The 19,649-nt window shown below is 68.5% G+C and overlaps 1 protein-coding gene across 1 annotated transcript in view; it reads right to left on the bottom strand.

The window, feature by feature from the left end:
* Window positions 1–17,270, bottom strand: part of LOC125438290 (mannose-binding protein-like) — a 35,981-nt gene extending 18,711 nt beyond the window's left edge. Inside the window, exons 1-3 of the mRNA XM_048506632.1 lie at window positions 17,096–17,270; window positions 14,965–15,072; window positions 14,192–14,275 (exon numbers count right to left, since the gene is read on the bottom strand). Of these exons, the coding sequence (XP_048362589.1) occupies window positions 14,192–14,275; window positions 14,965–15,072; window positions 17,096–17,270 (367 nt within the window). The remainder of the gene's footprint in view (window positions 1–14,191; window positions 14,276–14,964; window positions 15,073–17,095) is intronic.
* Window positions 17,271–19,649: the final 2,379 nt, after the last annotated feature.

The following is a 19,649-nucleotide window of genomic DNA, read 5'->3' as shown; positions in this document are numbered from 1 at the left end:
GGGGGGGGGTGGGGGGGGGGGGGGGTGGGGGGGGGGGGGGGTGGGGGGGGGGGGGGGTGGGGGGGGGGGGGGGTGGGGGGGGGGGGGGGTGGGGGGGGGGGGGGGTGGGGGGGGGGGGGGGTGGGGGGGGGGGGGGGTGGGGGGGGGGGGGGGTGGGGGGGGGGGGGGGTGGGGGGGGGGGGGGGTGGGGGGGGGGGGGGGTGGGGGGGGGGGGGGGTGGGGGGGGGGGGGGGTGGGGGGGGGGGGGGGTGGGGGGGGGGGGGGGTGGGGGGGGGGGGGGGTGGGGGGGGGGGGGGGTGGGGGGGGGGGGGGGTGGGGGGGGGGGGGGGTGGGGGGGGGGGGGGGTGGGGGGGGGGGGGGGTGGGGGGGGGGGGGGGTGGGGGGGGGGGGGGGTGGGGGGGGGGGGGGGTGGGGGGGGGGGGGGGTGGGGGGGGGGGGGGGTGGGGGGGGGGGGGGGTGGGGGGGGGGGGGGGTGGGGGGGGGGGGGGGTGGGGGGGGGGGGGGGTGGGGGGGGGGGGGGGTGGGGGGGGGGGGGGGTGGGGGGGGGGGGGGGTGGGGGGGGGGGGGGGTGGGGGGGGGGGGGGGTGGGGGGGGGGGGGGGTGGGGGGGGGGGGGGGTGGGGGGGGGGGGGGGTGGGGGGGGGGGGGGGTGGGGGGGGGGGGGGGTGGGGGGGGGGGGGGGTGGGGGGGGGGGGGGGTGGGGGGGGGGGGGGGTGGGGGGGGGGGGGGGTGGGGGGGGGGGGGGGTGGGGGGGGGGGGGGGTGGGGGGGGGGGGGGGTGGGGGGGGGGGGGGGTGGGGGGGGGGGGGGGTGGGGGGGGGGGGGGGTGGGGGGGGGGGGGGGTGGGGGGGGGGGGGGGTGGGGGGGGGGGGGGGTGGGGGGGGGGGGGGGTGGGGGGGGGGGGGGGTGGGGGGGGGGGGGGGTGGGGGGGGGGGGGGGTGGGGGGGGGGGGGGGTGGGGGGGGGGGGGGGTGGGGGGGGGGGGGGGTGGGGGGGGGGGGGGGTGGGGGGGGGGGGGGGTGGGGGGGGGGGGGGGTGGGGGGGGGGGGGGGTGGGGGGGGGGGGGGGTGGGGGGGGGGGGGGGTGGGGGGGGGGGGGGGTGGGGGGGGGGGGGGGTGGGGGGGGGGGGGGGTGGGGGGGGGGGGGGGTGGGGGGGGGGGGGGGTGGGGGGGGGGGGGGGTGGGGGGGGGGGGGGGTGGGGGGGGGGGGGGGTGGGGGGGGGGGGGGGTGGGGGGGGGGGGGGGTGGGGGGGGGGGGGGGTGGGGGGGGGGGGGGGTGGGGGGGGGGGGGGGTGGGGGGGGGGGGGGGTGGGGGGGGGGGGGGGTGGGGGGGGGGGGGGGTGGGGGGGGGGGGGGGTGGGGGGGGGGGGGGGTGGGGGGGGGGGGGGGTGGGGGGGGGGGGGGGTGGGGGGGGGGGGGGGTGGGGGGGGGGGGGGGTGGGGGGGGGGGGGGGTGGGGGGGGGGGGGGGTGGGGGGGGGGGGGGGTGGGGGGGGGGGGGGGTGGGGGGGGGGGGGGGTGGGGGGGGGGGGGGGTGGGGGGGGGGGGGGGTGGGGGGGGGGGGGGGTGGGGGGGGGGGGGGGTGGGGGGGGGGGGGGGTGGGGGGGGGGGGGGGTGGGGGGGGGGGGGGGTGGGGGGGGGGGGGGGTGGGGGGGGGGGGGGGTGGGGGGGGGGGGGGGTGGGGGGGGGGGGGGGTGGGGGGGGGGGGGGGTGGGGGGGGGGGGGGGTGGGGGGGGGGGGGGGTGGGGGGGGGGGGGGGTGGGGGGGGGGGGGGGTGGGGGGGGGGGGGGGTGGGGGGGGGGGGGGGTGGGGGGGGGGGGGGGTGGGGGGGGGGGGGGGTGGGGGGGGGGGGGGGTGGGGGGGGGGGGGGGTGGGGGGGGGGGGGGGTGGGGGGGGGGGGGGGTGGGGGGGGGGGGGGGTGGGGGGGGGGGGGGGTGGGGGGGGGGGGGGGTGGGGGGGGGGGGGGGTGGGGGGGGGGGGGGGTGGGGGGGGGGGGGGGTGGGGGGGGGGGGGGGTGGGGGGGGGGGGGGGTGGGGGGGGGGGGGGGTGGGGGGGGGGGGGGGTGGGGGGGGGGGGGGGTGGGGGGGGGGGGGGGTGGGGGGGGGGGGGGGTGGGGGGGGGGGGGGGTGGGGGGGGGGGGGGGTGGGGGGGGGGGGGGGTGGGGGGGGGGGGGGGTGGGGGGGGGGGGGGGTGGGGGGGGGGGGGGGTGGGGGGGGGGGGGGGTGGGGGGGGGGGGGGGTGGGGGGGGGGGGGGGTGGGGGGGGGGGGGGGTGGGGGGGGGGGGGGGTGGGGGGGGGGGGGGGTGGGGGGGGGGGGGGGTGGGGGGGGGGGGGGGTGGGGGGGGGGGGGGGTGGGGGGGGGGGGGGGTGGGGGGGGGGGGGGGTGGGGGGGGGGGGGGGTGGGGGGGGGGGGGGGTGGGGGGGGGGGGGGGTGGGGGGGGGGGGGGGTGGGGGGGGGGGGGGGTGGGGGGGGGGGGGGGTGGGGGGGGGGGGGGGTGGGGGGGGGGGGGGGTGGGGGGGGGGGGGGGTGGGGGGGGGGGGGGGTGGGGGGGGGGGGGGGTGGGGGGGGGGGGGGGTGGGGGGGGGGGGGGGTGGGGGGGGGGGGGGGTGGGGGGGGGGGGGGGTGGGGGGGGGGGGGGGTGGGGGGGGGGGGGGGTGGGGGGGGGGGGGGGTGGGGGGGGGGGGGGGTGGGGGGGGGGGGGGGTGGGGGGGGGGGGGGGTGGGGGGGGGGGGGGGTGGGGGGGGGGGGGGGTGGGGGGGGGGGGGGGTGGGGGGGGGGGGGGGTGGGGGGGGGGGGGGGTGGGGGGGGGGGGGGGTGGGGGGGGGGGGGGGTGGGGGGGGGGGGGGGTGGGGGGGGGGGGGGGTGGGGGGGGGGGGGGGTGGGGGGGGGGGGGGGTGGGGGGGGGGGGGGGTGGGGGGGGGGGGGGGTGGGGGGGGGGGGGGGTGGGGGGGGGGGGGGGTGGGGGGGGGGGGGGGTGGGGGGGGGGGGGGGTGGGGGGGGGGGGGGGTGGGGGGGGGGGGGGGTGGGGGGGGGGGGGGGTGGGGGGGGGGGGGGGTGGGGGGGGGGGGGGGTGGGGGGGGGGGGGGGTGGGGGGGGGGGGGGGTGGGGGGGGGGGGGGGTGGGGGGGGGGGGGGGTGGGGGGGGGGGGGGGTGGGGGGGGGGGGGGGTGGGGGGGGGGGGGGGTGGGGGGGGGGGGGGGTGGGGGGGGGGGGGGGTGGGGGGGGGGGGGGGTGGGGGGGGGGGGGGGTGGGGGGGGGGGGGGGTGGGGGGGGGGGGGGGTGGGGGGGGGGGGGGGTGGGGGGGGGGGGGGGTGGGGGGGGGGGGGGGTGGGGGGGGGGGGGGGTGGGGGGGGGGGGGGGTGGGGGGGGGGGGGGGTGGGGGGGGGGGGGGGTGGGGGGGGGGGGGGGTGGGGGGGGGGGGGGGTGGGGGGGGGGGGGGGTGGGGGGGGGGGGGGGTGGGGGGGGGGGGGGGTGGGGGGGGGGGGGGGTGGGGGGGGGGGGGGGTGGGGGGGGGGGGGGGTGGGGGGGGGGGGGGGTGGGGGGGGGGGGGGGTGGGGGGGGGGGGGGGTGGGGGGGGGGGGGGGTGGGGGGGGGGGGGGGTGGGGGGGGGGGGGGGTGGGGGGGGGGGGGGGTGGGGGGGGGGGGGGGTGGGGGGGGGGGGGGGTGGGGGGGGGGGGGGGTGGGGGGGGGGGGGGGTGGGGGGGGGGGGGGGTGGGGGGGGGGGGGGGTGGGGGGGGGGGGGGGTGGGGGGGGGGGGGGGTGGGGGGGGGGGGGGGTGGGGGGGGGGGGGGGTGGGGGGGGGGGGGGGTGGGGGGGGGGGGGGGTGGGGGGGGGGGGGGGTGGGGGGGGGGGGGGGTGGGGGGGGGGGGGGGTGGGGGGGGGGGGGGGTGGGGGGGGGGGGGGGTGGGGGGGGGGGGGGGTGGGGGGGGGGGGGGGTGGGGGGGGGGGGGGGTGGGGGGGGGGGGGGGTGGGGGGGGGGGGGGGTGGGGGGGGGGGGGGGTGGGGGGGGGGGGGGGTGGGGGGGGGGGGGGGTGGGGGGGGGGGGGGGTGGGGGGGGGGGGGGGTGGGGGGGGGGGGGGGTGGGGGGGGGGGGGGGTGGGGGGGGGGGGGGGTGGGGGGGGGGGGGGGTGGGGGGGGGGGGGGGTGGGGGGGGGGGGGGGTGGGGGGGGGGGGGGGTGGGGGGGGGGGGGGGTGGGGGGGGGGGGGGGTGGGGGGGGGGGGGGGTGGGGGGGGGGGGGGGTGGGGGGGGGGGGGGGTGGGGGGGGGGGGGGGTGGGGGGGGGGGGGGGTGGGGGGGGGGGGGGGTGGGGGGGGGGGGGGGTGGGGGGGGGGGGGGGTGGGGGGGGGGGGGGGTGGGGGGGGGGGGGGGTGGGGGGGGGGGGGGGTGGGGGGGGGGGGGGGTGGGGGGGGGGGGGGGTGGGGGGGGGGGGGGGTGGGGGGGGGGGGGGGTGGGGGGGGGGGGGGGTGGGGGGGGGGGGGGGTGGGGGGGGGGGGGGGTGGGGGGGGGGGGGGGTGGGGGGGGGGGGGGGTGGGGGGGGGGGGGGGTGGGGGGGGGGGGGGGTGGGGGGGGGGGGGGGTGGGGGGGGGGGGGGGTGGGGGGGGGGGGGGGTGGGGGGGGGGGGGGGTGGGGGGGGGGGGGGGTGGGGGGGGGGGGGGGTGGGGGGGGGGGGGGGTGGGGGGGGGGGGGGGTGGGGGGGGGGGGGGGTGGGGGGGGGGGGGGGTGGGGGGGGGGGGGGGTGGGGGGGGGGGGGGGTGGGGGGGGGGGGGGGTGGGGGGGGGGGGGGGTGGGGGGGGGGGGGGGTGGGGGGGGGGGGGGGTGGGGGGGGGGGGGGGTGGGGGGGGGGGGGGGTGGGGGGGGGGGGGGGTGGGGGGGGGGGGGGGTGGGGGGGGGGGGGGGTGGGGGGGGGGGGGGGTGGGGGGGGGGGGGGGTGGGGGGGGGGGGGGGTGGGGGGGGGGGGGGGTGGGGGGGGGGGGGGGTGGGGGGGGGGGGGGGTGGGGGGGGGGGGGGGTGGGGGGGGGGGGGGGTGGGGGGGGGGGGGGGTGGGGGGGGGGGGGGGTGGGGGGGGGGGGGGGTGGGGGGGGGGGGGGGTGGGGGGGGGGGGGGGTGGGGGGGGGGGGGGGTGGGGGGGGGGGGGGGTGGGGGGGGGGGGGGGTGGGGGGGGGGGGGGGTGGGGGGGGGGGGGGGTGGGGGGGGGGGGGGGTGGGGGGGGGGGGGGGTGGGGGGGGGGGGGGGTGGGGGGGGGGGGGGGTGGGGGGGGGGGGGGGTGGGGGGGGGGGGGGGTGGGGGGGGGGGGGGGTGGGGGGGGGGGGGGGTGGGGGGGGGGGGGGGTGGGGGGGGGGGGGGGTGGGGGGGGGGGGGGGTGGGGGGGGGGGGGGGTGGGGGGGGGGGGGGGTGGGGGGGGGGGGGGGTGGGGGGGGGGGGGGGTGGGGGGGGGGGGGGGTGGGGGGGGGGGGGGGTGGGGGGGGGGGGGGGTGGGGGGGGGGGGGGGTGGGGGGGGGGGGGGGTGGGGGGGGGGGGGGGTGGGGGGGGGGGGGGGTGGGGGGGGGGGGGGGTGGGGGGGGGGGGGGGTGGGGGGGGGGGGGGGTGGGGGGGGGGGGGGGTGGGGGGGGGGGGGGGTGGGGGGGGGGGGGGGTGGGGGGGGGGGGGGGTGGGGGGGGGGGGGGGTGGGGGGGGGGGGGGGTGGGGGGGGGGGGGGGTGGGGGGGGGGGGGGGTGGGGGGGGGGGGGGGTGGGGGGGGGGGGGGGTGGGGGGGGGGGGGGGTGGGGGGGGGGGGGGGTGGGGGGGGGGGGGGGTGGGGGGGGGGGGGGGTGGGGGGGGGGGGGGGTGGGGGGGGGGGGGGGTGGGGGGGGGGGGGGGTGGGGGGGGGGGGGGGTGGGGGGGGGGGGGGGTGGGGGGGGGGGGGGGTGGGGGGGGGGGGGGGTGGGGGGGGGGGGGGGTGGGGGGGGGGGGGGGTGGGGGGGGGGGGGGGTGGGGGGGGGGGGGGGTGGGGGGGGGGGGGGGTGGGGGGGGGGGGGGGTGGGGGGGGGGGGGGGTGGGGGGGGGGGGGGGTGGGGGGGGGGGGGGGTGGGGGGGGGGGGGGGTGGGGGGGGGGGGGGGTGGGGGGGGGGGGGGGTGGGGGGGGGGGGGGGTGGGGGGGGGGGGGGGTGGGGGGGGGGGGGGGTGGGGGGGGGGGGGGGTGGGGGGGGGGGGGGGTGGGGGGGGGGGGGGGTGGGGGGGGGGGGGGGTGGGGGGGGGGGGGGGTGGGGGGGGGGGGGGGTGGGGGGGGGGGGGGGTGGGGGGGGGGGGGGGTGGGGGGGGGGGGGGGTGGGGGGGGGGGGGGGTGGGGGGGGGGGGGGGTGGGGGGGGGGGGGGGTGGGGGGGGGGGGGGGTGGGGGGGGGGGGGGGTGGGGGGGGGGGGGGGTGGGGGGGGGGGGGGGTGGGGGGGGGGGGGGGTGGGGGGGGGGGGGGGTGGGGGGGGGGGGGGGTGGGGGGGGGGGGGGGTGGGGGGGGGGGGGGGTGGGGGGGGGGGGGGGTGGGGGGGGGGGGGGGTGGGGGGGGGGGGGGGTGGGGGGGGGGGGGGGTGGGGGGGGGGGGGGGTGGGGGGGGGGGGGGGTGGGGGGGGGGGGGGGTGGGGGGGGGGGGGGGTGGGGGGGGGGGGGGGTGGGGGGGGGGGGGGGTGGGGGGGGGGGGGGGTGGGGGGGGGGGGGGGTGGGGGGGGGGGGGGGTGGGGGGGGGGGGGGGTGGGGGGGGGGGGGGGTGGGGGGGGGGGGGGGTGGGGGGGGGGGGGGGTGGGGGGGGGGGGGGGTGGGGGGGGGGGGGGGTGGGGGGGGGGGGGGGTGGGGGGGGGGGGGGGTGGGGGGGGGGGGGGGTGGGGGGGGGGGGGGGTGGGGGGGGGGGGGGGTGGGGGGGGGGGGGGGTGGGGGGGGGGGGGGGTGGGGGGGGGGGGGGGTGGGGGGGGGGGGGGGTGGGGGGGGGGGGGGGTGGGGGGGGGGGGGGGTGGGGGGGGGGGGGGGTGGGGGGGGGGGGGGGTGGGGGGGGGGGGGGGTGGGGGGGGGGGGGGGTGGGGGGGGGGGGGGGTGGGGGGGGGGGGGGGTGGGGGGGGGGGGGGGTGGGGGGGGGGGGGGGTGGGGGGGGGGGGGGGTGGGGGGGGGGGGGGGTGGGGGGGGGGGGGGGTGGGGGGGGGGGGGGGTGGGGGGGGGGGGGGGTGGGGGGGGGGGGGGGTGGGGGGGGGGGGGGGTGGGGGGGGGGGGGGGTGGGGGGGGGGGGGGGTGGGGGGGGGGGGGGGTGGGGGGGGGGGGGGGTGGGGGGGGGGGGGGGTGGGGGGGGGGGGGGGTGGGGGGGGGGGGGGGTGGGGGGGGGGGGGGGTGGGGGGGGGGGGGGGTGGGGGGGGGGGGGGGTGGGGGGGGGGGGGGGTGGGGGGGGGGGGGGGTGGGGGGGGGGGGGGGTGGGGGGGGGGGGGGGTGGGGGGGGGGGGGGGTGGGGGGGGGGGGGGGTGGGGGGGGGGGGGGGTGGGGGGGGGGGGGGGTGGGGGGGGGGGGGGGTGGGGGGGGGGGGGGGTGGGGGGGGGGGGGGGTGGGGGGGGGGGGGGGTGGGGGGGGGGGGGGGTGGGGGGGGGGGGGGGTGGGGGGGGGGGGGGGTGGGGGGGGGGGGGGGTGGGGGGGGGGGGGGGTGGGGGGGGGGGGGGGTGGGGGGGGGGGGGGGTGGGGGGGGGGGGGGGTGGGGGGGGGGGGGGGTGGGGGGGGGGGGGGGTGGGGGGGGGGGGGGGTGGGGGGGGGGGGGGGTGGGGGGGGGGGGGGGTGGGGGGGGGGGGGGGTGGGGGGGGGGGGGGGTGGGGGGGGGGGGGGGTGGGGGGGGGGGGGGGTGGGGGGGGGGGGGGGTGGGGGGGGGGGGGGGTGGGGGGGGGGGGGGGTGGGGGGGGGGGGGGGTGGGGGGGGGGGGGGGTGGGGGGGGGGGGGGGTGGGGGGGGGGGGGGGTGGGGGGGGGGGGGGGTGGGGGGGGGGGGGGGTGGGGGGGGGGGGGGGTGGGGGGGGGGGGGGGTGGGGGGGGGGGGGGGTGGGGGGGGGGGGGGGTGGGGGGGGGGGGGGGTGGGGGGGGGGGGGGGTGGGGGGGGGGGGGGGTGGGGGGGGGGGGGGGTGGGGGGGGGGGGGGGTGGGGGGGGGGGGGGGTGGGGGGGGGGGGGGGTGGGGGGGGGGGGGGGTGGGGGGGGGGGGGGGTGGGGGGGGGGGGGGGTGGGGGGGGGGGGGGGTGGGGGGGGGGGGGGGTGGGGGGGGGGGGGGGTGGGGGGGGGGGGGGGTGGGGGGGGGGGGGGGTGGGGGGGGGGGGGGGTGGGGGGGGGGGGGGGTGGGGGGGGGGGGGGGTGGGGGGGGGGGGGGGTGGGGGGGGGGGGGGGTGGGGGGGGGGGGGGGTGGGGGGGGGGGGGGGTGGGGGGGGGGGGGGGTGGGGGGGGGGGGGGGTGGGGGGGGGGGGGGGTGGGGGGGGGGGGGGGTGGGGGGGGGGGGGGGTGGGGGGGGGGGGGGGTGGGGGGGGGGGGGGGTGGGGGGGGGGGGGGGTGGGGGGGGGGGGGGGTGGGGGGGGGGGGGGGTGGGGGGGGGGGGGGGTGGGGGGGGGGGGGGGTGGGGGGGGGGGGGGGTGGGGGGGGGGGGGGGTGGGGGGGGGGGGGGGTGGGGGGGGGGGGGGGTGGGGGGGGGGGGGGGTGGGGGGGGGGGGGGGTGGGGGGGGGGGGGGGTGGGGGGGGGGGGGGGTGGGGGGGGGGGGGGGTGGGGGGGGGGGGGGGTGGGGGGGGGGGGGGGTGGGGGGGGGGGGGGGTGGGGGGGGGGGGGGGTGGGGGGGGGGGGGGGTGGGGGGGGGGGGGGGTGGGGGGGGGGGGGGGTGGGGGGGGGGGGGGGTGGGGGGGGGGGGGGGTGGGGGGGGGGGGGGGTGGGGGGGGGGGGGGGTGGGGGGGGGGGGGGGTGGGGGGGGGGGGGGGTGGGGGGGGGGGGGGGTGGGGGGGGGGGGGGGTGGGGGGGGGGGGGGGTGGGGGGGGGGGGGGGTGGGGGGGGGGGGGGGTGGGGGGGGGGGGGGGTGGGGGGGGGGGGGGGTGGGGGGGGGGGGGGGTGGGGGGGGGGGGGGGTGGGGGGGGGGGGGGGTGGGGGGGGGGGGGGGTGGGGGGGGGGGGGGGTGGGGGGGGGGGGGGGTGGGGGGGGGGGGGGGTGGGGGGGGGGGGGGGTGGGGGGGGGGGGGGGTGGGGGGGGGGGGGGGTGGGGGGGGGGGGGGGTGGGGGGGGGGGGGGGTGGGGGGGGGGGGGGGTGGGGGGGGGGGGGGGTGGGGGGGGGGGGGGGTGGGGGGGGGGGGGGGTGGGGGGGGGGGGGGGTGGGGGGGGGGGGGGGTGGGGGGGGGGGGGGGTGGGGGGGGGGGGGGGTGGGGGGGGGGGGGGGTGGGGGGGGGGGGGGGTGGGGGGGGGGGGGGGTGGGGGGGGGGGGGGGTGGGGGGGGGGGGGGGTGGGGGGGGGGGGGGGTGGGGGGGGGGGGGGGTGGGGGGGGGGGGGGGTGGGGGGGGGGGGGGGTGGGGGGGGGGGCCTGCCTAGAAATCGAGTTCCTACAATAGATGAAGTCAGTGGTGGGATTCAAATAATTTAACAACCGGTTCTGGTGGTGGGATTCAAATAATTTAACAACTGGTCGTTTACAAGCACCATTTTAACAACCGGTTCTGCTGAAGAGGTGTGAACCTGCTGAATCCCACCACTGGATGAAGTGTACTAGTTTGAACAGATAAAAGTCCCTAAGCAATCCTGTCCCTAAAACACATAGGCCCCTTCCGCACATGCAGAATAATACACTTTCAATCCACTTTCACAATTGTTTGCAAATGAATTTTGCTATCCTGCACAGTAAAACCCAGCTGCAAAGTGCATTGGAAGTGGATTGAAAGTGCGTTATTCTGCATGTGCGGAAGGGGCTATAGAGATCGGATGGACTTTGCTGTGCCCGACAGCCTTGTGCACTCTGCTAAATTACCAATTCAAGACCCCATAAGAACATAAGAACATAAGAACTGGCCTGCTGGATCAGACCAGAGTCCATCTAGTCCAGCACTCTGCTACTCGCAGTGGCCCACCAGGTGCCTTTGGGAGCTCACATGCAGGAGGTGAAAGCAATGGCCTTCTGCTGCTGCTGCTCCTGAGCACCTGGTCTGCTAAGGCATTTGCAATCTGAGATCAAGGCAGATCAAGACTGGTAGCCATAGATCGACTTCTCCTCCATAAATCTATCCAAGCCCCTTTTAAAGCCATCCAGGTTAGTGGCCATCACCAACTCCTGTGGCAGCATATTCCAAACACCAATCACACGTTGTGTGAAGAAGTGTTTCCTTTTATTAGTCCTAATTCTTCCCCCCAGCATTTTCAATGGATGCCCCCTGGTTCTAGTATTGTGAATAAGAAGGCGGGGCCATCCAAAAGGCGGGGCCATGGTGTTGCAACCATCCTGGCCTGGTATTCCCAAGGAGTCTTTCTGGTGGGATGGGGAGGTTAAAACACCTCTGGAAAGGCCCTATCAAGCTTACTGGACTTATGCCACCAGGAAGGTGACATAAGTCCCAAGCCCCGGCCACCAGCACAACAGGGCCAATGGCTAGGTGGAAGCCAGCTAGCATCAGCTTCTCTCCCGGACATGCCACCAGACTGTACGCTGGCAGTGGCAGGGTGAATTCAGGGATGCTAGTGCGATGTTCAGTGCTGTGACCCACCACCATGGAGGGCCACACTAGCCCACCTGTGGTCGGGCACCTCGGTCGGGGCAAGTGTCCAAGGGAGGGCAAATCCACTAGTGCAGCCCCATACTGCTCCCAACAGTGGATTCCCCCCCACACCCTTGGATGGGGCCATCAGAATCCAAGAGAATGAGAGGTCTGAAATAATAGTACTGACATGGGTTATTGCTAAGCTTAGCATATAATGGGAGGGGCTTTTCATGGTGTTGTGTTTTTTTTTTTTTAAATCCTTTATTTAAATTTTAACATATATAAAATGCAAAGAAGCATTTCGTATAACATAGATAATATAGGTAGCATCTCCCATTCAAGACAAAGTATAACCATTTTCCTGTGAATGTAACTTTTGATACATAGGTATTTGTTCTGCGGTATACATTGTTTGTAATTTAGATAAATAAACCTTATATATTATCATGACTGTAATAAATGCAATAGTAAATTTGAAAATAAAAGAGAGGAAAAGGGAGAAATAGAAAAGAAAAAGAAAAGAAGCCAGCGTTGTGGGGCAGAGGGAAATAATTCCGACTGTCTTCACTTGCCGGGTGACCAGTGGCCTTTTACTTTCCTTATATTTACTTACTATATTTACAATATTTGAATATAAACCACTAAAAGGAGAAAATAGGTAATTTAAGGTAAAAGAATAATAGAGCCTTAAAGAAGTACCCTCTATCCCCCACCCTAGTGAATGGACTTCCCCTTAAACGTATTCCCACAGTATTAGTGGGTTTGATAATTACATCATTATCTAACTTAGTACACTGCATAAAAAAGAGCACTTATCCTGAACTATTATTTTTATTCTCAAGTCTATATTCTGTCACCAAGTTAAGCATTTTCTATGTATTAACTCAAAGCTCTTTATATGTTGCTCACATATTACTCGCATATGGTTGATAGTCATTTCTATACATTTCATAATTACTATCTCTTAACAGTCTGTCTAACAATCATACATTATCTACATTATATCTTTGTTTAATGAATAAGATCCACGGATCCCACTTTGAGTTTCTGTCTTTCATACGGTCTAAACTCCTCGGTGACTGATTAGTCTGCTGCGATAAACTATCTGCGGTATGGAATTCTTGTATTTTATGAATCCATTCTTCAACAGTTGGTAAAGTTGGTAACTTCCAGTGCGAGGCAATCAACAATCTTGCTACTGATGATAAATAAAGAAAGAGATGTAAATCAAGTTTAGGTAACTGTAGTTCTGCAATTACAGGGCTTAAAAGGTAAGTTTCTTTTGTCATCTTAAATTTTATTCCCAATATTTTTTGTGTATGTTTGTGTACGTGTTTCCAAAATTTCTTAACTTTTTTACAGGACCACCAGGTGTGTATAAAGGATCTGACTTTCTCTCCACATTTCCAGCATAAGGGTGAGTGATTTTTATACATGTTGGCAAGTTTTTGAGGTGTATAATACCATCTGTAAAACATTTTTATGTTATTTTCCCTTAGAACTGTACATGTACGCCATTCATGGTGCTGTTTTTGTGTACACCAAAGTCAGCATTTTTGGGGGGAAAGAGAAAGTGTTTCGGTGCCATGATACAATTTGCATTGTATGGAGCTCCCCAAGTAGCCCTTTAAGACTCCCCCTCCCCCAAGGGCATTGGCAGAGGTCATGAAACACACATGAAGAAGCTGCCTTGTAGTGAATTAGATCCTTGATCCATCACAAAGAGCCAGTGTGGTGCAGAGGTTAAGAATGGTGGACTCCAACTCGGAGACCCAGGTTTGATTCCCCACTCCTCCACATGAGCAGCAGACTCTAATCTGGAGCACTGGGGTTGATTCCCCACTCCTCCACATGAGTGGCGGACTCTAATCTGGTGAACTGGATTTGTTTCCCCACTTTTGTTCACATGGAGCCTGTTGGGTAACCTTGGCCTAGTCACAGTTCTCTCAGGACTCTCTCAGTCCCACCTACCTCACAAGGGGTCTGTTGTGGGGAGGGGAAGGGAAGGAGTTTGTAAGCCACTGGAGCAGCAGTAATTAAATGAAGAATAAGAAGCTCGTGTAATCTAATCTGGAGGGCAGGGTTTGATTCCTAGCTCTGCTGCTTTGGCCATGTGGAGGCTTCTCTCTAGAGTTCAGATTAAGCTGCCTCTGCCACACACTCCAACTGAGGTGACATTGAGCTGAAATCCTGGCTTCTTGGAGCTCTCTGAGCCCCACCTACCTCCTAGGGAGTTTGTTGTGAGGAGGAAAGGGCAAGGAGATTGTAAGCCCCTTTGAATCTCCTGCAGGAGAGAAAGGGGGGATATAAATCCAAACTCCTCCTCCTCCGCCTCCTCCTCCTCCTCCTCCGCCTCCTCCTCCTCCTCCTCCTCCTCCTCTTCTTCTTCTTCTTCTTCTTCTTCTTCTTCTTCTTCTTCTTCTTCTTCTTCTTCTTCTTCTTCTTCTTCTTCTTCTTCTTCTTCGAGACTCCTTACAGTTCAGAAAAGCGGAATATTAATCCAAACACTTCTTCTTCTACATTAATGATGCCTCTGGCTAGTGGTAGCTCTCTGGGAACACAGGCAGGTGGGCAAACACACCCAGCCTTATTCATGGCTGGGATGCCAGGGAATTGGGCAGAGGTCCCAGCAGGAGTAACTCTGCAGCCTAGCCAAGGCCTCTCCCCTGTCGGTCAAAAGTGGCAGGGCATGTCGCCCTACAAGCAAGGAGGGGACATGGGTGAAATGGACTCCACCTCGCTATTGGACCAATGAAAAGCTGGCTTTTTGCACTTCACGGGGGGGCAGAAGGAAGGAGGGATGATTTTGCTTGCTTTCCCCTTCTCAGGCATCTGATGGACTTCCTGGCTTAATGTCAGGGCCTTTCCCCAGCGTCCTCCCGATCACTCCTCCGTGCATGTCTCCCAGGCGCGCGCCCAGCCGTCCCCACGACCCCGCGCTCTGCGCGGGGCCATCAAAAGGTGCCGTTGAGAAGAGCACCTGGGATGCTGCGCGCTGAGGGGCGTGACAGCAGCAGCAACCGGGCTGACTCTTCTTTCGCCGCCCCTCTCAGTGGAAGTCACCACAGAGGACTGTTGCTTCTCTCACCAAGTAGCACGGGGCTTAAGGGAAGTGGGGAAAGGGCCAGCATCTTCTTAAGGGGCTCTTGGGAGATGGGGAAAGATTCACAAAGGGATCGTGGGTCGCAGGATGCAATAAATTGGTAGCCATGACTCATCCATGGGCATCCATGGTAACTTTAAAGGAGGATAAGAAACATTCACAGAGGAGCGTTCCCTCAGTGGCTGCAAACCTGTAACTACTGAAGATATCACCTCAGAAGGCATTGTTTCCTCACACCATTTCGACTTAGAACAACTTATTTGGGACCCATTTGTTTACTCTCCAGGGCAACTATTGACTGCTGGTGAGACAGGATGGACGACTGGTCTGATTCAGCAGGGCGTATATTCAGCTCTTCTTATTTTCTCATGGCAATAATGTATTTGAGCTATCCTACCTTTTTTGTATTTGTTGTGCTCAGCTTGAAGAGCCTGTAACTTGTTTTCCAGTGCAGTCACTTGACTCTGAACAGCATCAATAGCTAAGGGAAAGAAACCAGGTTGGGAAAAGCATGGTTCAGTACCATTTACTGAAAGCAATGGTCATCGATCGTTATGATCAAGGGCGTATCTACAGAAAATGGTGCCCAGAGCACCATTAGAGGAAACGCCTCTGTTTACCAGGATGCCTTTCAAAGTCAACATATTGTTTTTTTAAAAAATTCTTTCATACAAGCACAGTAACAGGCCTTTATGCTGGGGTGGCAGCTACTGCTGAAGAATTTTTTTTAAAAAATCTTCACAATCAAACCTCTAGTGTCCAGTCAGGGGTGGAGTGAGGGAGAACTGCAAAAGCCAGGGCGAAGACTTTGCCCGCGACGCATGCCTTTAACTCTGTGGCACCACACAGCCTCTGCCACCACCCAGGAGATGCCCCAGAGATGCTCCCCATGCATGTCCCTCCTGGAATGCCCCCCTGGCAACTACACTCTTCGCTGCCAAGACGTGCGTCCAGGGCATTGCGCCCAGGGCATTGCGCCCCCCATTGGTGCTACACCAGTGTGTCCAGTTGGAAGTTCTCTTGGCCAAAAACCTTACCTGGCCCCACCTGATTTCTAAAAGCAATTGATGAGTACTAGGAAAGGTGTCAGGGCCATGGCCTGCATAGACACCGTGTGGGGGAACAGGCACCATGCCAGACGAGCTGACCTTCAAAAAACTGAGTGCTTACCTGCTGTTTCCCCCTTTTGTCCCTTTTCACTCCGAGGTCCTTTCATTCCCACTGGGCCCGGTGGTCCAGCCTTTCCAGGCGAACCCTGTTGTCCCTTAAGTCCGACCCCTAGGGTTTGACAAAAAGAAAAGATGCATGCCTGTGGTGTTTAATTCCTTTGAACAAAAACCTATTAAGAGACAGTTCCTTCAAATCACCACCCATGGTGGCTGCCTTCAGGGAGCAATCATGTGTTTATTTTGTAGATTTATGCCCCAACCCTCAGCCAAAATGCTCTTATGGACAACAACATTATAAAACATTGTAAGTATAAAACAGTATCACAGAAGTTAAACCTCACTACGGCTGTTTCCGCACAGGTGGAATACAGCGTCCCAGGGACGCTAAAAACAGTGTCCTTGGGGACGGCTGCCGCTGCTGCAACCCCCGAACGCAGTAAAGTTACTAGCCGAACCTCAAGCTCCCTGAGCTGCAGGTATTTTCAAAAACAAGCTGACTTCCTAACCGGGCTGCAGTCTGAAGAAGGCGAACTTGCAGCAGCTGGAAAGGCACCATCCCCTTTCCCAGAAGCCTGTTTGCAGCTCCTGGCTTCCTGCTTGTCGCAGAGGCCAGGGGACACCCCCCCTTGCCTGTGACTCCAGAGCCGTCGCTCCAGGCTGTGGGGGCATATCCCCTGGCTTCTGCGATGAGCTGGAAGCCAGGAGACAAGATAGGCCAGCGACAGCGCAGCCTGTGCGAAGGCTGTGCCACCGCCTGCCGCCCTCCTGGGACCCTCCATGCGAACAGATCCAGGGGGGTGCGTCAGCGGAAAGGGCCTACATTATACTAAGTCAATTTATATATTTAAAGCTTCCCATTACCATGCTTTGGTAGATTCTGCACAACAAATGTATCATGGGTTGCACTGCACTCAGTATAAAGGAAACCTATTTTCCCTTTTCCTATTCACACGCGTGCTGTGCAGGGAGCGATTGGAGCCCACAGAAACAATCCGGGTTGCTTTCGTGCCTTTGAACAAAGACACTTCTCCCTTTTAAAAAATTTCCTGCAACACATACATAGCTAAGCAGGCATGCAGAATCATCAGCCATGCCAATCATCCCACAATACAATTGGCTGCACATGCAACCCACAACATTTTTTAAAAAGAAAAATAGGCCTTTCTGCAACAGCAGGGCAATGGAAGGGAGGGAAATAAAGTGCTCTGTAAATGGAAGATGCAGTGGAAGGGAAGGAAATAAAGTCCCTCCTGCCTGACTGTTCGGCCAGGAGAGGCTGCAATCTGGGAATTTTTAAAAGGATCACTGATTTAGTGATTTTCAAAAATCCTGGGTTGAGGGAAATGGAACAGGAAAGACACATTTTGGGGTTGGGATCTGTGCAAAGTCCCTCACCCCAAATGGATTATATAGAGTCCTTCACCCATTATATTTGCCCTTTGTGGAATCAACCTTTGTTCAAGCACGTAGCTTTCCACATGGGCCCAGGTGTAAGAGTTCCTTCTACCTAGATGGAATTAGCCAAATGCAGATGTCCCTTCCTTGCCAGGCATTTTATTATCCCTGTTTGCCCACACCATATATGCATCAACCTCCAGGTGGTAGCTGTAGATCTTCTAGAATTATAGCTGATTTGGAAGGTGGAATCTATAATATTATGCTCTGCTGAAGTCCTTCCATTCCTTAACTCCTGGCATCCCCAAACTCCACCCCACAAATGTTCACAAATTCCAAACCCCCAGCTGGCAACCCTACGAACAAGCCTTTCCTCAAGTCTCCTGGAAGAGACTGTCTAGCATTTTAATCCTCCTAAATATCTAACACTTCTCTGGTAGTTATCAATGATACTGAGCAGTGGTGACAGTGTTTCTAAACCATGGATGGATGAGGGTTGATCTCTTTTCCCTGTGCCCTGCCTTGTTCTATGCTAAACAAGAGTAAAACCCATCAAAGCTAAAGGTGAAGGTTTTACACATGCCAAAGCAAAAGGCATTTCTTCGCAATGCAGATAACTAACGGTGCAATCCCCAAGACTTTACAATAAACAGTAGTATCCTTATAACCTGTGAAGCATTTCTATTTATACCCACCACACTGAATAATTGTGAGGTAGTGAATAACAAGCATGATACCTTGGTCTCCCTTCTCTCCTTTCATGCCGTCCTTTCCGTCTCTGCCAGGTAAACCACTGGCGGCACATGCCACTACTGGGCAAGTGTTTGCTTCAGGTCTGCTTGCTTCAAAAGCTGCTATGCACCCCAGCAATGTTCCCACCACCAGGGTAGTGAAAAATTGGAGCAGATACATTGCTGAAACCTTAGAGACAATGAGGTAAGTATTTTAGAGGTTGTTCAGTCACGACTCTGTTGTTCTGTGTATTACCAGACTGACCCATGGTGGGTGGGGGCTCTGTTTCAAGAGAGCAGTGCTTCTACCCATCCTGCCAACCCCTTTGGATGCCTAGCAGTGTCATGCCAAAATGGGGAGCTCATTCTCTCTCCTGGTTAGTGTACCCACAGGGTCAAAATAAGAACTTGTCTGGACTTGCCTGAAGGGTTTAAAGCTAACACAATGCCCCTGCCCAGGACATCATTCCCATCTCCATCCCTGGACTATCTGCCCCACAAAGACAAAGGACTTGTAAATGTATTTGCCTCAAGTATTCCAGCCGGCATTGTATTAACCCAAAAACTTCTTCCTTTAACTAATATCTCTCTAATGACCACCTTTTTTACATTGCCATTGTTTTACAGCTATGATTGACTCAGCTCTCTTCCCAGCTCTGAGCACTCCCAGTCTAGCCCATCAGGCTGAGCACTCAAACCATTAGATTAATGACCCAACACTTAAAGTTGATGCCTGCCTCTTCTCTTTCCCTGGGAAGGTAGGATTCCCCTTTTTCCTGGGATATTAAAGGCCACTCTGCATAACCCCTTTTCCCTATAAGAAGTCCCCACTCCCAATAACTAGTGTTCAATATGTCTGGACACTTCTCTGTCAGTTGATGTTGCCCTCAATGTGTTGTTCGTTCTTCTACCAGAGTTAAGTGTGGGTTACTCAGTTCTGTTCATCAGACCTTTCCGCTCCAAAATCAGGTGACTATAACCCTTACTCCCCAATTCCCTTCATCTATTCCAAACCTATCCTCTTAACACTACGTATGACCTAGGACTGTGTGTGTGTGTTCTGATGCTTTGATTATTGTGTGCTTGTGTACCCCTGTTATCCCTGAATAAATTTACTGCACTTTATTTGCTCTCCTCTGAATTTCCTGCAAAAGTGGACCTTGGTATACTTAGGCAACCAAGTTCTCGAGCTTGTCTGACGTTTTGCAAAGCCAAGTCTGCTCTTGCTAATTCCCCACTCTAAAAGGGACAGACTCCCACCATTTCTGGTAACATGTGTAGATGGTGCCTTGTTTCATCTTGGAAGGTGGGGTTCTCAATTCTTTTATACCTACTTATCAATGTGCTTTCCCCATGTCGACTGAAATGATAGGCATATCTACATGATAATTTGCAACCAACCAGAGAAACAAACTTGTAAAGGATCTTGGGGATTCTTTTTTTTTTAAACATGAAGCCAAGGAAAATTTCATTTCAGAGAATTAGATCCTTTGATACAGAATCAGGATCCTTTGATACAGAACTAAGCCAATGAAATTGTTCAGATAGATGCTTAAACACACATACGCTATGTTCAAATAAGGAGATCCATAAATGGAAGCAGGGTTTTGTATTCACGAATGGCAGTCATAATTCAGATGAGCATCACAATGCATACTGAATATGGATTTCATCTATTTGGTGCCATCTTCAGCCGGTGAATTTGTATTACCCAACTCCATTCTTATGCAATTGTTCTTGTACAACTGTATGAATGCCCCTAAATGAACTATAGAATGTAGAAATTTTCCTGTTGCTATCAAAAGTAAACACTGATTTTTTGTTTAAAATGTTGCATGTTGCTTTGAGTACTTATATCAGTTAATCCATTTTACCAATAAATCTAATTCATGCCCACTGTAATCGTGTTACAGAAAGGCTCCTGGAAACCTTTAAGATTACCTCTTTGATGTTTAAGTGAAAATAATGACTACAACCCTCCTTATGTTTGAAATTTATTCCTAAAATGTCTTGCTCTCTTAAATGTCCATTGAAGGTTGTCCTGGATTGCCCAGACTAGTCAGATATTAGAAGCCAAATGGAATCAGTTCTGGTTAGTACTCAGTTGGGTGAACATCAGAGGAAATTCAGGGCTGCAACACTACAGCAGGCAATGGCAAACTGCATATGTTTGTCTCTTGCCATGGAAGCTCTATGAGGTTGCCAAAAATAAGCTGCAGGTTGACAGCTGTTTCCACCTCCTAACTCTGTTCCGATTGCAGTGTTAATCTATCAGTTAAAGATGTTTAAATAAGCACATACAGTAATTATCAGATCCCCATCAGAGATGACTTTTTAAGAGACTGAGCTATTGAATGAATAAAAGCTTTTACCCACATAGAAAGAAAGAGGATCTTTATTATTTTCTTCTCTTCCAATGGCTGAAACATATTACATCCAGCATCAATTAAAAATGGGTAAAGGAGTCCTTAACTCAGTTAAAAGTTTTCACTAAGCAATTCAAACTGGAACCCACCAATACATGTACAATTTTTTTTTACAATGAACCCAGTTATTTATT

This window comes from Sphaerodactylus townsendi, linkage group LG08, assembly GCF_021028975.2.
Source record: "Sphaerodactylus townsendi isolate TG3544 linkage group LG08, MPM_Stown_v2.3, whole genome shotgun sequence".
NCBI classification, from domain to species: domain Eukaryota; kingdom Metazoa; phylum Chordata; class Lepidosauria; order Squamata; family Sphaerodactylidae; genus Sphaerodactylus; species Sphaerodactylus townsendi.
This window is presented reverse-complemented; position numbering and strand designations above follow the sequence as displayed.